Here is a 13,831-nt window from a genome sequence, read left to right as displayed (position 1 = left end):
CAGCTTCCTAACTGGCAAATGAGGACATTGGGGGTATCTGTTACAGGGGCTCTGTGAGGATGGGAACAGACTTTACAAACCGTAGATTCTAACACAGGTACGGGTGGGGTGCTTCTTTTTCTCTTTAATATGACTTTTTTGGGGGGCTGCATCTGTCTTGGCTGCAGCCTGCGGGATCCTCACCTGTGGTGTGTGGGCTCCGTAGTTTCCGCGCCCGGACTTGGAGCTCGGTCCCCTGACCAGAGATCAAATCTGTGTCCCCAGCACTGAAAGGTGCATTCTTGGCCACTGGACCCCCAGGGAAGTCCCCTCAGAGCTTTTCTCAGTGGTCTGGTGCTGCTCTCAGGTTCCTTCAGAGGAATTTCAGGGTCTTGCTCTGTAGCTGACTAGCAGGGTCCTTGGAACATGGGGCCTGTCCTACACACAGAACGTTTTCCTCACTCCCTCATACAAACCTCCATTCAAATGTCACCTCATCAGAGAGGCCTTCTCCCAGCACTCTCTATGAGAAAGCACCCCTGGGGGGCTCTCCTCCCTCTTCCCTGCTTTATTTTTTCCACCAAACCCATTTTCCTTGCCATGCCAGACACTTTTCTTTCTTTCCTACCCTTCACCCCTAGATTGAAGCCTCATGACAGTCCGGGTTATATTTTCTTTATCACAGTATCCCAGTGCCTAGAATAGCATCTGACCCATAGAAGGCACTGGGAGATATGTCTTGAGTGAATGAATGAATATTTGCTGCACAAATATAGCCAATATCACCCACCTACTAGTAAGACTGCCCTATATTGTCTCAGAACTTCTAATACTTTCTACTGTTTTATGCAACATTTATTTTTTATATTTCACTCTTTAATCTACCTGACACTTATTGTGAAGTGTATCATGTGAGGTAAGGCTGTAGAGAGACCCCCAGCAACAGCTAACCAATCTGTAGAATGACCCGCTCATTGCTGTCGGCTTGTGGAAGGGCTGGTTCCTCTGGACCAGCTCTGGACTGACTGCTGCTCCTTCTAGTATCAGCAGCACTGAGGTATGCTGCTAGATTGGGCACACAGACACTGGACTCAGATCGTCTACAGTCCAGTTTCCAGCTCAACCACTTATCAGCTGGTGACTATGGACAAGGGAATTTGCTTCTCTCAGCTTCAGTTCTGATTTCCCAGGTGGCTCCGTGGCAGAGAAACCACCTGCCAATGCAGGAGATACAAGAAGCATAGGTTTGATCCCTGGGTGAGGAAGATCTAGAGTAGGAAGAGGCAACTCACTCCAGTGTTCTTGCTTGGAGAATCCCATGGATAGAAGAGCCTGGTGGGCTACAGTCCATAGGGTCACAGAGTCGGACACCACTGTACACACACACGTTAAGCTTCAGTTCCAGGCCTCATTTATTCCATCTGTAAAATGGGCACGAAAGCAGCACATAGCCTCCTTCAAATAATGGCCATGGGATTGAACAGCACCAGGCTGGCAAAGTGTGCAGTCCTCAGTCTGGCACACAGTGGGTGTTCAGTTGTTGTCAGTGATTCCAGCCAGTTGAAACCTGCTCACTCACTGGGAAAACAGGCCCAGTGGGCATCCCCTGGTGCCCAGCACAGCGACCAAGCTGGGCAGCTGGCAGGCAGCCAGTATCAGGCCTTGGTTCCTGCCCTCCTGGGGGACACAGCACAGTTTTGCATGTGGAGGAAAAGCCCAGACTGTGGAAACAGGAACTGTTTGGGCCAACTTTGTGGGGTGGGGTCCTCCAAGGAAGTGAAGCAGGGAACTGAGCTGCTGCCCTTGGGCCCCCTTGCGGACTCTTGTCTCCTCAGAGGGGGTGTTAGGCATTCGTTAATAGCATCTCACTTCTTCCAGAAAACTTTGCACACTGACCTTTACTGGTTTCGGGGTCCACAGGAAGTGGGGAGCTACAGATGAGGAGACCCTAGCCCTCTGAGGGCAGAGAGCGGCATCTTCACCACATGGAGATACCCTTGGAGCCTCCTTCAGTGCCCACTTTCAGCAGGCGTGAAATAAGTGCTTGTTGATTAGCCAGTTTCAACAGGACCAGTGCTGTGACTGAGCAATGTTAAGTGGTGGGTACCCAAAGATGCATGGGAGGGTCCACGGGGCTGACTGACTGCGGACCCTAACCCTAAGTGTCTAGAGTCTGAGAAGAAGGGGAGACGCTGGGCCCGACTCACAGTGAGAGTCTTGGCCTCAGTTTCCCCAGCTTTGAAATGGGGAGGGGTTCCTAGGCTAACCCGGCTGTGGAGAGGGCGCCGCCCGGCGCGCCCCCAAGCCTGCGTGGCGGCAGCGCGCACGAGCACAGGGGGCGGCGCGGGCCCGCGGCGGGGAGGGGCGGGAGCGCGCGCGCGGGCCCGCGCAGGAGGCGGCGGAACCCAACGGCGAGCGTGCGGCTGCGGCGCCGCCAACTCGTGTGGGACCCACCGCTCCCGCCGGCCGCGCGCCGGTCCCCCCGCCGGCAGCCGAGCCCGCCCGCGAGCCGGTGAGTGGCCTGGGGCCCGGGGCCCAGCCGGATCGGGCTGGGGAAGGGGCGGGGGCTGGGCCGCGGGGCCGTCACCCACACGGGCCGAAGGAGGTGCGCGTGCCCGCCTGCGCGCCCGAGGCTCCGCGGGGGAGAGCGAGCGGGTGTGCACGCGGGAGGTCGGGGCGAACGTGAGCGTGCGAGTCTTGAGTGTGTCCCGGGCCGTGCGTCCGAGCGCGCGTGGGCGGCGTGTCCCTGTGCCACTCCGGGTGTGTTCGCGGGAGTGTGCGCGTGCCTGTGGCCGAGTTGGTGCGTGTGCACCACGGAGCGTCGGGGTCGTGGGGTCTGGTGTGAGTGAGTGCGCGGCAAGTGGGCCCGGCTCCCGCTTAACCCATTTATTGAGTGTTTACTATGTGCCAGGCGCTTCATGTGAGATCTCATTTTTGTGACCGAGAATGTGTGGATTCTGGGGGGTATGTGCATCCGCGCACACGTGTGAGTGTTCGCAAGTGATTTGTGTGCGTGTTTATGAGCCTTTGAGGACAAAAGCGTACAGATGTGGATGTAACGGTGTAACTTGTGTACAGAAGTGTGTGAGTATGTTTACTGTGGAGGCCGAGGGCCCCCTTTGCACCCACCAGGCCTACTGCCCTGATGTGCCTGCCGCTGGCTCCCATGCCAGGGAACCCGTGGAGAGAAGTATGCCTGGCCTGGGCACCCAGTGGGTGCTGGGCCATATCTGGTGAATGAGAGGAAGGGGTCAGATGTCACAGCCCAGTCCGGCCTGGGCAGGGCCACTGGCAGGACCCTCTATGGGGCTCCAGACGGAGCTGGAGCCTCTTGGCCTGGCACTGGAGGACTTGTGTTCAATTTTCTTAAATACTCTTCTGGGTCCCCTGGCTTTATTCTCGCCCCTCTCTGGCCCTGGTGCATTTTAACCCTTTCCCCAGGCCTGGGGTGCAATTGACCCTAGGGAGACCAGTGGGGAGACCAGGGGTCCCGGGATACTTGTCTGTGTATGTGGGGGTCTCTCTCTGCCTGCCTTGCTAAGTAGATAGATCTTCATCTAATTTATTTGTATGGAGCCTGGGCTCCAGGAGGGAGCCCCTCAGATGGTGACAAATTGATCATAGCAGGCTTGGGACACAGTCTTCTGAGGTTTGTCCTTGAAGTTTTGATTGACAGGTTTTTTGTGTGTGTGCTTTATAAATGTTGAAAATCTCTGCAGTCGAAAGTCTTAACTGCTTTAAGGCAAACTTTAAAAACTGGAGCTCCCTAGTTCCTCTGGAGTGTCAAAATTCGGCTTGCCTTTCTGAGGGGAACATGTCGTCTTAGGAGCTCAGTGTGTGCGCAGGCGAACCTTGGAGGCACATTTAAAAGCCGTGGCGTTAATGGAAGAAGAATTTCATTGAAAGGGATGCAGAGCCGCCCGAAAGCGCCTGTTCCCCACGCAGCAGCTTACCAAGTGAACTTTGGACGTCTTCTTTTAGCAAACAAAACCTGGAAGGAAACAAAAACGACCCACATTCTTTTTCTTTTTTGTTCTAAAAAATGAAAAACAAAACCCACCTCTGGGTGTGCTAGAAAAGCGGCCTCCCCTTCCCCCAGCAAGGCCAGGCCCTCCCCCGATCCCCCACCCCCAAATAAAATATGCCTGTGGGGAGCTGTGGATGAGTCACTCGCTGGCAGAGAGCCCCACGGGCAAACATTTGGGAAGGTTCTTGCCTAACTTCCCAGAAGAAAGGCCCAGGATTTAAAATGGTCCCTGTGGTTTGTCAGCCTCTGCCGTCCCGTCTACTTCGGAAATGACTAAAAAGTAGTTTCTACCTCCACAAAATAAAGTCTCAGACTTAAGCAGCAGCCCAGGTTGGTATGGGTAAAGGGCCGCTCAGGTTTGAAGAAACGGAGTTCCTGGCTTTGCCAAATGGCACTTCTGGACGCTTCGAACAAGAAAGCAGGGGAAGGGAAGTCACATTTATGAAGTACCTGCTGTGTGCGGGACACTGTTCTGGGCACCGTAATCCTTCCAAAAGTTAGGCTGTGGAGCACAGTTCTGGCTTTAAATGCACAAGGAAATTAAGGCTCTGAGAGCTCAAGCCATGTCCTGGGACCACAGAGAGGAGGTAGAGGCAGAATCCTGTCCCCTGCCTGACTTCAAGCCCATCCTGTTTCCACTGGACCAGGTGCTGAGTGCTTTAATGTACATACACTTAGTTTTCACTGTGAGGTAGGGGTTATTATCTCCATTTTACAGATGAGAAAACTGAGGCTCAGTGATGAAATGATGTGCATAATTTTATGGAAGTTATGCATTGTGGCTAATGGCCAGCGTTTATTAAGGGTATTCTATGTGCTGAGCATAGTACTAAAAGCTTTACGTGCCTTATTTCATTCAGTCCACTCACCAACACCATGAAATGGGAACAATCAATGATGCCTGTTTTACAGATGAGGGCACTAGGGCACAGAGAGATTAAACAGCTTACAGAAGATTCCATGCTGATATGCTGTTGACCTTGAATTTGAACCCAAGGTTGACTGAGCAGAGCCCTTCATCTTCTCACTGAACCTGGAAAGTCACAGTGGCTGTGTACCACGTGTCTGGCGCAGTGTAAAGGTTTGGGGTTGTTATTCTGATCCTACAGAGAGGAAGATAAGTAACTTGGGCAAGGTCATCGACTGGCAAGTGGCAAAGTCAGGATCCAAACCCACATCTCTGATTGCAGAGTTGAGGTTCTTAACTTTAAACCAGGTCTGTCTGCCTTTGTCCTGCTGTGGTTGCTTGCTGGGCTCCAGACTCCTGGGAGAGGTCTTCCTGAGGGCACTGCCATCCTTGCCCCTCCCCTCCGGCCCCTCTGGTGCAGATGACCAACGCCCAGGGCCAGTGCTATCAGATAGAAGGGGCCACAGTTCACATTTCTTCTTTCCTCTCGAAGTGCCAGAAATTGGTTTCAGAAGGGAAGTGTCAAAACAATTGTCAAAAAGAGAAGAGTATTCCCTTCCCCTTCTCAGGTCGGACCAAGCCAGCAAGCTGGAGGGTGGAGAGTGGAGGGCCCTGGTGAGTCATCCGAGATTAAATATGGGTTGGCACCTCCAGTCTTGTGTGGGGAGGAAGCAAGCTAGGACACTGCCCTCAGGAAGAGCCTGGCATGCTGACCTCTGGTGATGACGAGTTACCTCTGTGGGGCCTGACTCTCAATTCTGAATATCCGACAACAGCATCGTTTCTGCGCAGGCTTCTTGTCACTTGCCATTTCAGTCCCGTGCCAGTCTCTCTTCCCAGTTCATTTCCAATTTACATCACGGTTTATATGACACTGTACTAGAATGGAATGCTGTGTGCGAAGATCTGTGTGGTTTGGGGTGTGGGGTGCCCCTGTGCATGTCCTTTGGTATTGAAAGGAAAAGGTATCTCTCTCCTTTCTGAGTGTGTTCTGCAAATTGATGAACATTTGCAAATTGCCTTGAGATGCATTAATTTAAGGTGTGAAATAATAGATCTTGTGCGAAGGCCCAGCCACATTTCTGGCATGGTGGATTTCTCTCCCGTCTGGCCTGTGATTTAGGGAGGTAAAAATAGTCCTTCTTTCTACATTTTTATCTCTCTCTCTCTTTTTTTTTGCTGATGTCATTCTTAGGAAGCGGTTTGCCCATGCCACAGGCCTTGCCTTGGCCGTCTCTTCAGATGGTGGTCAGAACTTGGAGCTCTGGGGAGAGGGTGCTCGTGGAGTGAGGGGTTGTCTGAGTGTTTGTGAAATTGGTTTGAAATGAGCGGGGCGATGGATGGCCCACCTTGGGCAAAGACCCTCAGTGGCTTTTTGGTACTTGGCCATTTTCTCACTTCTGAGTCTTGGGTAGTGACCAGATAGTCTTTGGGAAAGTGTTAGTTTAAAGAGGAAAAAATCAGGCCAATGCTTCATGCATCCCTGCCTGATCTGGGTGACATCCACACAGTCCCTTCCTTTGGCCCAAACTGAATTAAGCCAATGGCCTCCTCTGACTTGACATCCAGACAGAAGCTGACACTAGGGCAAATCGGTTGGTGGTGTAATTTCCTGTGACGTTCAGTTTGGGAACTTGGACTTGCAGAGCGGTCTAGCGTTTTGACATCTGTCCCTCCAACAAGACTTGCTTGTGTGGAAACAGACCCTCATACACAGCCTCTGCTGTCGTCTCCAGTTCTGGATTTTTCCACAGACCGCTTCTCTGGTGGTCTGGCGGCAAAGGCCGGGTCTCCGAGCCACGCCTTCTTGGCGTCTGCTGCAGGATCGCTGCACCCCAAACCGGCTTGGCGCTGTAGCTGGCTCTGTGTGGAGGGTGCAGTGGGGGGTGAGTGACGGGCCTGACGAATTGAAAGGTGGCCAGCTGGGATCTGAAAGGCATTCAGTTCCAACGGCCTTGATCCGCGTGGAGCCGGTCTTTCTCTCTCTTAGACATCTGTGTGATGGTGACCTCACAGAAAAGAAAAAGGGGCTTTATGTAGGAATTCCATGGAGTGTGAAGGAATTCGACAAGGGAAGGGGAGGGAGGCGGCCACTGAGAGCCTGCAGACCCTGGGTTTCCTTGGAGTTGTTTAACCCTCGCGATTCAGAACTGGGCTGGGGGAAGGGACAGTGCTCATCTAAGGAGAACTTCTCGAGGCCCCTGAGTTGAAGTTGAGGCCACTAGTGTTTAGGCCCTCTCTGGTTCCTGGTTGTCCTCAAAGCCTTGGATACTGGGGATTGTCGGGAAGAGACCTGCCTCAGTCGTGTCTGACTCTTTGCGACCCCGTGGACTGTAGAGTCCATGGAATTCTCCAGGCCAGAATACTGGAGTGGGTAGCCTTTCCCTTCTCCAGGGGATCGTCCCAACCCAGGGGTCGAACCCAGGTCTCCCACATTGCAGGCAGATTCTTTACCAGCTGAGCCACAAGGGAAGCCCTGCCAGGGGTCACTGTTACTTTATAAACCACTTTTGGCTCTGATTAGTCCCGGCTGCACATGAGGAATTCAGTAGGCTTGCCATCCAGAGAAGACCTGTGTGCCCATTTTACAGAACAGAAACTGAGGCCCAGGGAGAGGAGGGCACTCACTCACAATCACATTGAAAATGTGAGCTTTGGCACCCAGTGAGTGAGGTGGGAGGCTCAGACCTGCCACTTGTGAAGTCAGTCACCTCTGGGGGCCCTCAGTTTCCTCATCCGGAAAACAGGGATGGTGTTATGACCTCATAAAATGTGAGGGAAGAACTGAAGTAGTGTGTATAATATGCACGGCACATGGGTAACATCTCGTAAGTGTTTAATGAGAGACTAGGACCTGTTTAATTACCAAGGACCTGCCCAGGGTCACAGGGACGTAAAGGTCATCTCTTTGTCAGAAACATTTTCAGTGCCCCTATTTCTTGAGGCCTGAAGCAAGGCTGAAAGGGAGGTTGTCAGGGGGGCTCCTCCAGGTGCCGATGAAGCACTTTTCTCTGACCATGACCCTCAAAATAGATCATGGGGGAGACAGTGACAATTTGGAAAGACACAGGATTTAAATGTCAGGGTGGCCCTGGGCATCTCAGGGAAATGTTTTGAAATCAGTATTTTGCCTTCTTGTCTACCCACCGCCCCTCCACTGTCCCACCATGGCGAGGAAAGTGAACCTTGTAAGTTTTTGGTGTGTCCTCTTGGAGTTGGAGGGTCTTGGGAGGCCCAGAGAGCTGTGTCAGCCTCGGTGTGTTATTAAGTGAGGCATATGTTTTGTTAATTATTTACACAGTGGCAGCCCCATCAGAGGTCTGTGTGGACGGAGCAGCTGTCACAGACCTGGGCCAGGACAGGTTGTTCTCGGTTGGAAGTGAGCAGGTGGCCCTCTCTGCCAGCAGGGTCCTCACAGAGGGTCTGCGCAGTGAGGGCTGAGGGAGTCTGCGTGTTTGGCGCCCTCTCTTAAGCATCCCTTGTGGTTCAGCTGGTAAAGAATCCGCCCGCAATGCAGGAGACCTGGGTTCGAACCCTGGGTTGGGAAGATCCTCTGGAGAAGGGAAAGGCTACCCACTCCAGTATTCTGGCCTGGAGAATTCCCTGGACTGCTTAGTCCATGGGGTCGCAAAGAGTCGGACATGACTTCACTTAAGCCCCTGGAGTTCCCTCAAGCTGGATTGTCTTCTCTGAGAGGACAGATTTTGTCCCTCGGGACTGGCCACCTTCCTGAGGTGGCTTCTGTGGGCCTTTGTCTAGCTCTTCACATCCGAGACCCTGCCATGGTGGTTTGTGGTGAGGGAAGGGCCTCAGCAGGCTCTGGAGATCTCTGAATCCCGTACCTCCCCAGCAGTCGCCTCAGGCTTGGGCTTCACGTGGGCCCAGCCTCTACTTTCTCATCTGGCAAATGGGCCAGTAACACCAGGAGCTCTGGGGCACTGTTTGGGATGATTTGCCTTAGAAATCCAAGTTTAGGATTAGAATTCTGAAAAGGAAGGTCGTGGGATCAGAGCTTTCCCTGAGAGGCCACTCAGGATGAGGGACATCACCTCCTCAAAGTGGGAGGGGGCAACCCGACTCGTCTTACCTGTTTGATATAAGGAGGTTTTTTGCTCAGGGGTCATTTTAATAAGAGAAGGTTCTTATATGAAATATTCAGAATCTATAAATCCATAGAGACAGAAAGCAGATTGGTGGTATGGGGGCCCAGGGAGAATGGTGAGAAACTGCTTAATGGACACCGAGTTTCCTTTTGGGGTGATGAAGGTATTTTGGAGTTAGAGAGAGATTGTGGTTACACAACTTTAGGAATGTATTGAATGCCCCTTAAGTTTTAATTTTCAAATGGTTAATATTATGTGGAAAACATTTTTATAAGGAAAGTTTCTGATGCTTAACAGTAAAAGCTTAAAAGAATCTAATTTTACAGATGGGGAGAATGAGGCCCAGAGAGAGGCTGTGACCAGCCTAAGGTCTCCCACACAGGCTGTGGCGGTTCTGTGGCTGAAATCAGATCATTCTCTAAGCTTTCAGGCCGTGGCTCTGGTCATAGCACCTGGGCCCAGGCTAGGGTGAAAAGTTCGATACGGAAACAGACCGCTCACTGTTGTGTGGGTTGAATGGACTCCATTTTGTTAACCAGATACGCCCTTGCTGGCTGCTGTGTCCACTCATTCACTGAAGAAATACGTCCTGACATTCTGGGTCAAGTGTTAACCCTGGGAGCTGGCATCGAGACCCTCTAACGGCCCCACCCCTGGGCCTCTCACCACCTGGTAGGGACAGAAGTTGCGTCACGACCCCATTGTGGGTGCTTGGGAAGAGTTCGCAGCAGGCACCCTTTGGGACTTACTATATGGGGAAATGGGCGGAGGGGAGCTTCCAGCAGGGAGGGGCTCCCCAGCCTTGAGGGAGACATGAGGTTTGCCAGGCAGGAGGTCGAGGCCTGGAGGCCTGAGAAGGCTGAGATAAAGGGCAGGTAAAACTGAGGGTGAGTGTGTGGATGGGGCCGTGGGACGGGGAGTTGGGAGCCTGACTGGGGTCCAGGGTTGTGGGCAGACCCCAGGCTGAGCAAAGCCAGGAACTTCCTGCCACTTCCTCAGCCTGTGAGTCCTTCAATAGAGCCTTTGTCCCAGACACTCACTACATGTTACATTCTGTAGTAACCCTTTATGTGGATTAACTCACTTCATCCTCCTGCAGTTCTGTGACTCAGGTACCATTATGCCCATCTGATGGACAAAGAAACAGAGAATCCAGGCTGCGTGGTTCTAATCACCATCAGCCTTCGTGTTGTGAGAATCCTGTGTCATGTGGCCTGGTCTGAAGGCTGCCATCTGGAAGTGCCCGTTGTGTGGGCTGTGAGTTAGTGGCCAGGCCCAGGGCGTCAGAGAGGGCCTCTGGGCAGCTGGAAGGAAGAGTATGAACCAAGAGGCAAATAGGAGAGGAGGTCCCCCAGAGCCAAGTCCCCCGGGATCTGTGAGGTTTGGTCTTCATGGCAAGAGCAGGGGGGTCCCTGCTACTTCTTCAGCCTTACTCTTCACCACTGTCCCCCTCATTCACTCTGCCCCAGCCACACAGCCTCCCTGCTCTTCCTCAAACATGCCAAGTGAACTCCTACCTCAGGGCCTTTGCACTTGCTGTCCTGGTTCATGAAACCCTTTTCCTCCTAATATTCCCATGACTTGCTCCTAGCCTTCAGCAGGACACTGAAAAAGTCACTTCTCCAAAGAGACCCACCATCCCCACCCTATCAGAATGAATCCCATGTCCTTCGCTCCCCATTCCCTGGACTGGCTTTATTTCAAGGCCCCTACCTGCCCCTGGTACCGTGTGTTTGTTATCTGCCTCCCAGAATGGACTGTGACTCCATGCCGGCGCGACTTGGTCTGTGGACCACAGCTGCACCTCAGTGTCCAGCACTGCGCCTAGCAGTAGCAGATGCTCAATTAACGTTTGTTAATGAATGGAGAGTTTTAAGTGTGTGAGTGGCAGAATCCTCGAAGAATGTTTAGGGACTTCCCTCCTGTGGTCATGTATGGATGTGAGAGTTGGACTGTGAAGAAGGCTGAGCGCCAAAGAATTGATGCTTTTGAACTGTGGTGTTGGAGAAGACTCTTGAGAGTCCCTTGGACTGCAAGGAGATCCAACCAGTCCATTCTGAAGGAGATCAACCCTGGGATTTCTTTGGAAGGACTGATGCTAAAGCTGAAGCTCCAGTACCTTGGCCACCTCATGCGAAGAGTTGACTCATTGGAAAAGACTCTGATGCTGGGAGGGATTGGGGGCAGGAGGACAAGGGGACGACCGAGGATGAGATGGCTGGATAGCATCACGGACTCGATGGACGTGAATCTGAGTGAACTCCAGGAGATGATGATGGACAGGGAGGCCTGGCGTGCTGCAATTCGTGGGGTCGCAAAGAGTCGGACACGACTGAGCGACTGAACTGAACTGAACTGAACTGGTGGTGCAGAGCTTAAGAATCTGCCTTCCAATGCAGGGGGCGTGGGTTCGACCCCTGGCTCTGTGGGATCTTATGTCATGGGGCAGCTAAGCCCCCACACCCCAACTTGAGAGCCCATAACTTGAGAGCTTGTGTACCGCAAGGAAGAGCCCACGCAGCCAAAAAAAAAAAAGAATGTTTATATGGAGTTACCAAGCTGGTGGCAAAGTTGACTGGCTTTAGGGACCCCTCTTCATTCCTCCCAGTGGGCAGCAAAGGGCTGAGTTGTGCATGACAGAGCCTCCCTGTGCAGAGAGGTTTCTTAGAGAAAGACTCACCCTTGGATTATTCCAAGAAGGAGGAACCTAAACACAGAGGTTCCTGCCCAGAGTTGGGGGGTGGCGGTGTTCTCCTTCCTCTGCCCCTTTTCTGCAGAGGCGGCTCCAATTCTACAGATAGTCTGTAGAGGAGGGGCTTTGGGTAGGATTGGGTGGGCACCATGTCTTAAAGCTGTGTTTTCTGTCAGGCACACTTAGTTTTTTAGAAGGCATATCTTTTGGGGGCTGCTTGGGGAAAGGGTAGAGATTAACTCTCCCAAGCACCTCGGGCACAGACATTTGCTGTGGAGCAAATGAACAGGAGCCCCGATTCTGCCCCCGTCCAGAAAGCAAAGAATCCTGGGTTGAAAAAGGAGACAGTTCCCTAGCTTGGTGCAGCCTTGGTGGGCCACCAGGGTGGGTGCCCCGATGGCAAGACCACTGGGCATCACATGGCAGACAGACTGGAAGCCCACCCCATGTGTTTGGCGGGTCTAGCCAAGTGTAGCTGGATTTAGTTACACCGCGATCTCAAGCGTGGACTTGGAGTGCCTGACTCAGTGTGTGTGCATTTCCTTTGTTCGTCTCCCACAGGAATTTTAGTGGCCTTTTGTGTTTGTTTTAAATGCCAACCTCCTCAGCCAACCCAAGAGGAAATGAGGACTGGGTTTTTGTGCCAGAGGCTGGGGACAAAGGTGGGGCCTGCCCGCTCTCGATGGTGACAGCACGACATTTGGAGAACACACAAAGAAAATACTTGTACTCGAAGCCAACAACTTTCAATTGCGAATATTTTTATGATCTCCTGGGATATCAGGCGCAATCGTCTATAGGTAGGACACATGACCACTGTTTCCAAACACCCAAGATGGCAGTGGTCTGTAAAAGCATTTTAGTAACATTTGGGGACAGAAGAGGCAGTTTGGAAAAAGGTGTTTGGTTGATGGTCTGTGAGAAGTTCCTGGATGCTCGCATGGCTTAGAGGGTGGCATCTTTGAAACTGCACAGCACTGAAAATTCCGGGACATATGGTCACTGTGATGTGCTAATGTTAGCAATCGAGATATTTAATTACCCAGAAAAACCCCTTTGCCTACCCACTACGGGTTACTGGAGAGCTTTTATTTCTCAGAAGGAGGGTCTTACACAGTATAATTCGGACCAGCAGACAGGGAGTCATTATCCCTCATTCATTTCTTAGCTAATTAAGTGATTTATCTGGTCACGCATTTATTCCTTCAATTGCTGTTCATCCAGCAACATTCACTGGATCCTACTCCAGGCCAAGCCTGATGCTGGGCACTTGCAGGGGGTGGGGAATGAAACAGGCGAGCAGTTATAACTGAATCCTTGCTGGGTGCCAGACCATCAGGCGGTGCTGTGGGCAGCAGGTGAATTAACTTACATCCCAGTGGACATTTGCCGAGCACCTACTATGCGCAGACCTGTGAAGATCCAGGAAGGGACATGACAGCATCCAAAGGATTTGAACTCGAGGCCCATCTTATGAGGCTTTCTTTCATTCCCGGCTCTCTGCTTGCTGTAAACCTGGCCAGCCACCATTCACAGGCCACACAGTGACGCCCCTGGAATGAACCAGAAACAATCCAGAGGCCCCAGGAACCGACGTGAGAACAAGCATCCCCTTCACACGTGACGTCTCAGTTCAGCGTCTTGCCACCACCCAGCGTTCTGAGACAGAATGTGAGATCTCGTGGTTGGCTAAATACATAAATATTTTATGTCTCGATATTCTGAAAATGAAGCCCAAATGCGCGGAACTGCAGCACATCAGTGCTATAGATCATATGTTATAATAATCTGATGACATGTTGTTTAAATATTTATGGACTGATGTGACATGACAATGGGGGGAGAGAGCAGTCTCGGAGCAGAGTCGTGGCAGATGCTAGGAAGGAGGGAGCAGACGTGCCCGGTCCCGAGAAGCGCGTGCGATGCTCAGATTTCTCACTGGGTAATCTGGGGCTTCACGGCCATGGCACTGGCTGTGTGCTGCGTCCTGCACTCACAGCACCTCACTTACCCCTCACAGCAACCCCCTCCAGGATGGGGCTTTTATTAACCCCAAGTTACAAATGAGAAACTGAGGCCCAGGGTAGGTCAGATCTGCCCCGGGGCACACAGCTGGGGGTGGC

General features: G+C 52.3%; 1 protein-coding gene across 2 annotated transcripts in view; it reads left to right on the top strand.

Moving 5' to 3' along the window:
* The first annotated feature begins 2,254 nt into the window (after positions 1-2,254).
* Positions 2,255-13,831, top strand: part of NEK6 (NIMA related kinase 6) — an 84,240-nt gene continuing 72,663 nt past the window's right edge. Inside the window, exon 1 of one of the 2 annotated variants that reach the window (XM_069582513.1) lies at positions 2,255-2,491. Coding sequence is in view for 1 of the 2 variants with exons in the window: in XM_069582511.1 (XP_069438612.1) it covers positions 5,335-5,528 (194 nt within the window). In the remaining variant the exon portion in view is untranslated. Of the gene's footprint in view, positions 2,492-2,644; positions 5,529-13,831 lie in introns of those variants that run through there. The other variant, XM_069582511.1, reaches the window with a different exon arrangement.

Source organism: Ovis canadensis, chromosome 3, assembly GCF_042477335.2.
Source record: "Ovis canadensis isolate MfBH-ARS-UI-01 breed Bighorn chromosome 3, ARS-UI_OviCan_v2, whole genome shotgun sequence".
Lineage (NCBI taxonomy): Eukaryota > Metazoa > Chordata > Mammalia > Artiodactyla > Bovidae > Ovis > Ovis canadensis.
Note: the sequence above shows the minus strand (reverse complement) of the source record. Positions and strands in the feature narration are given on the sequence as shown.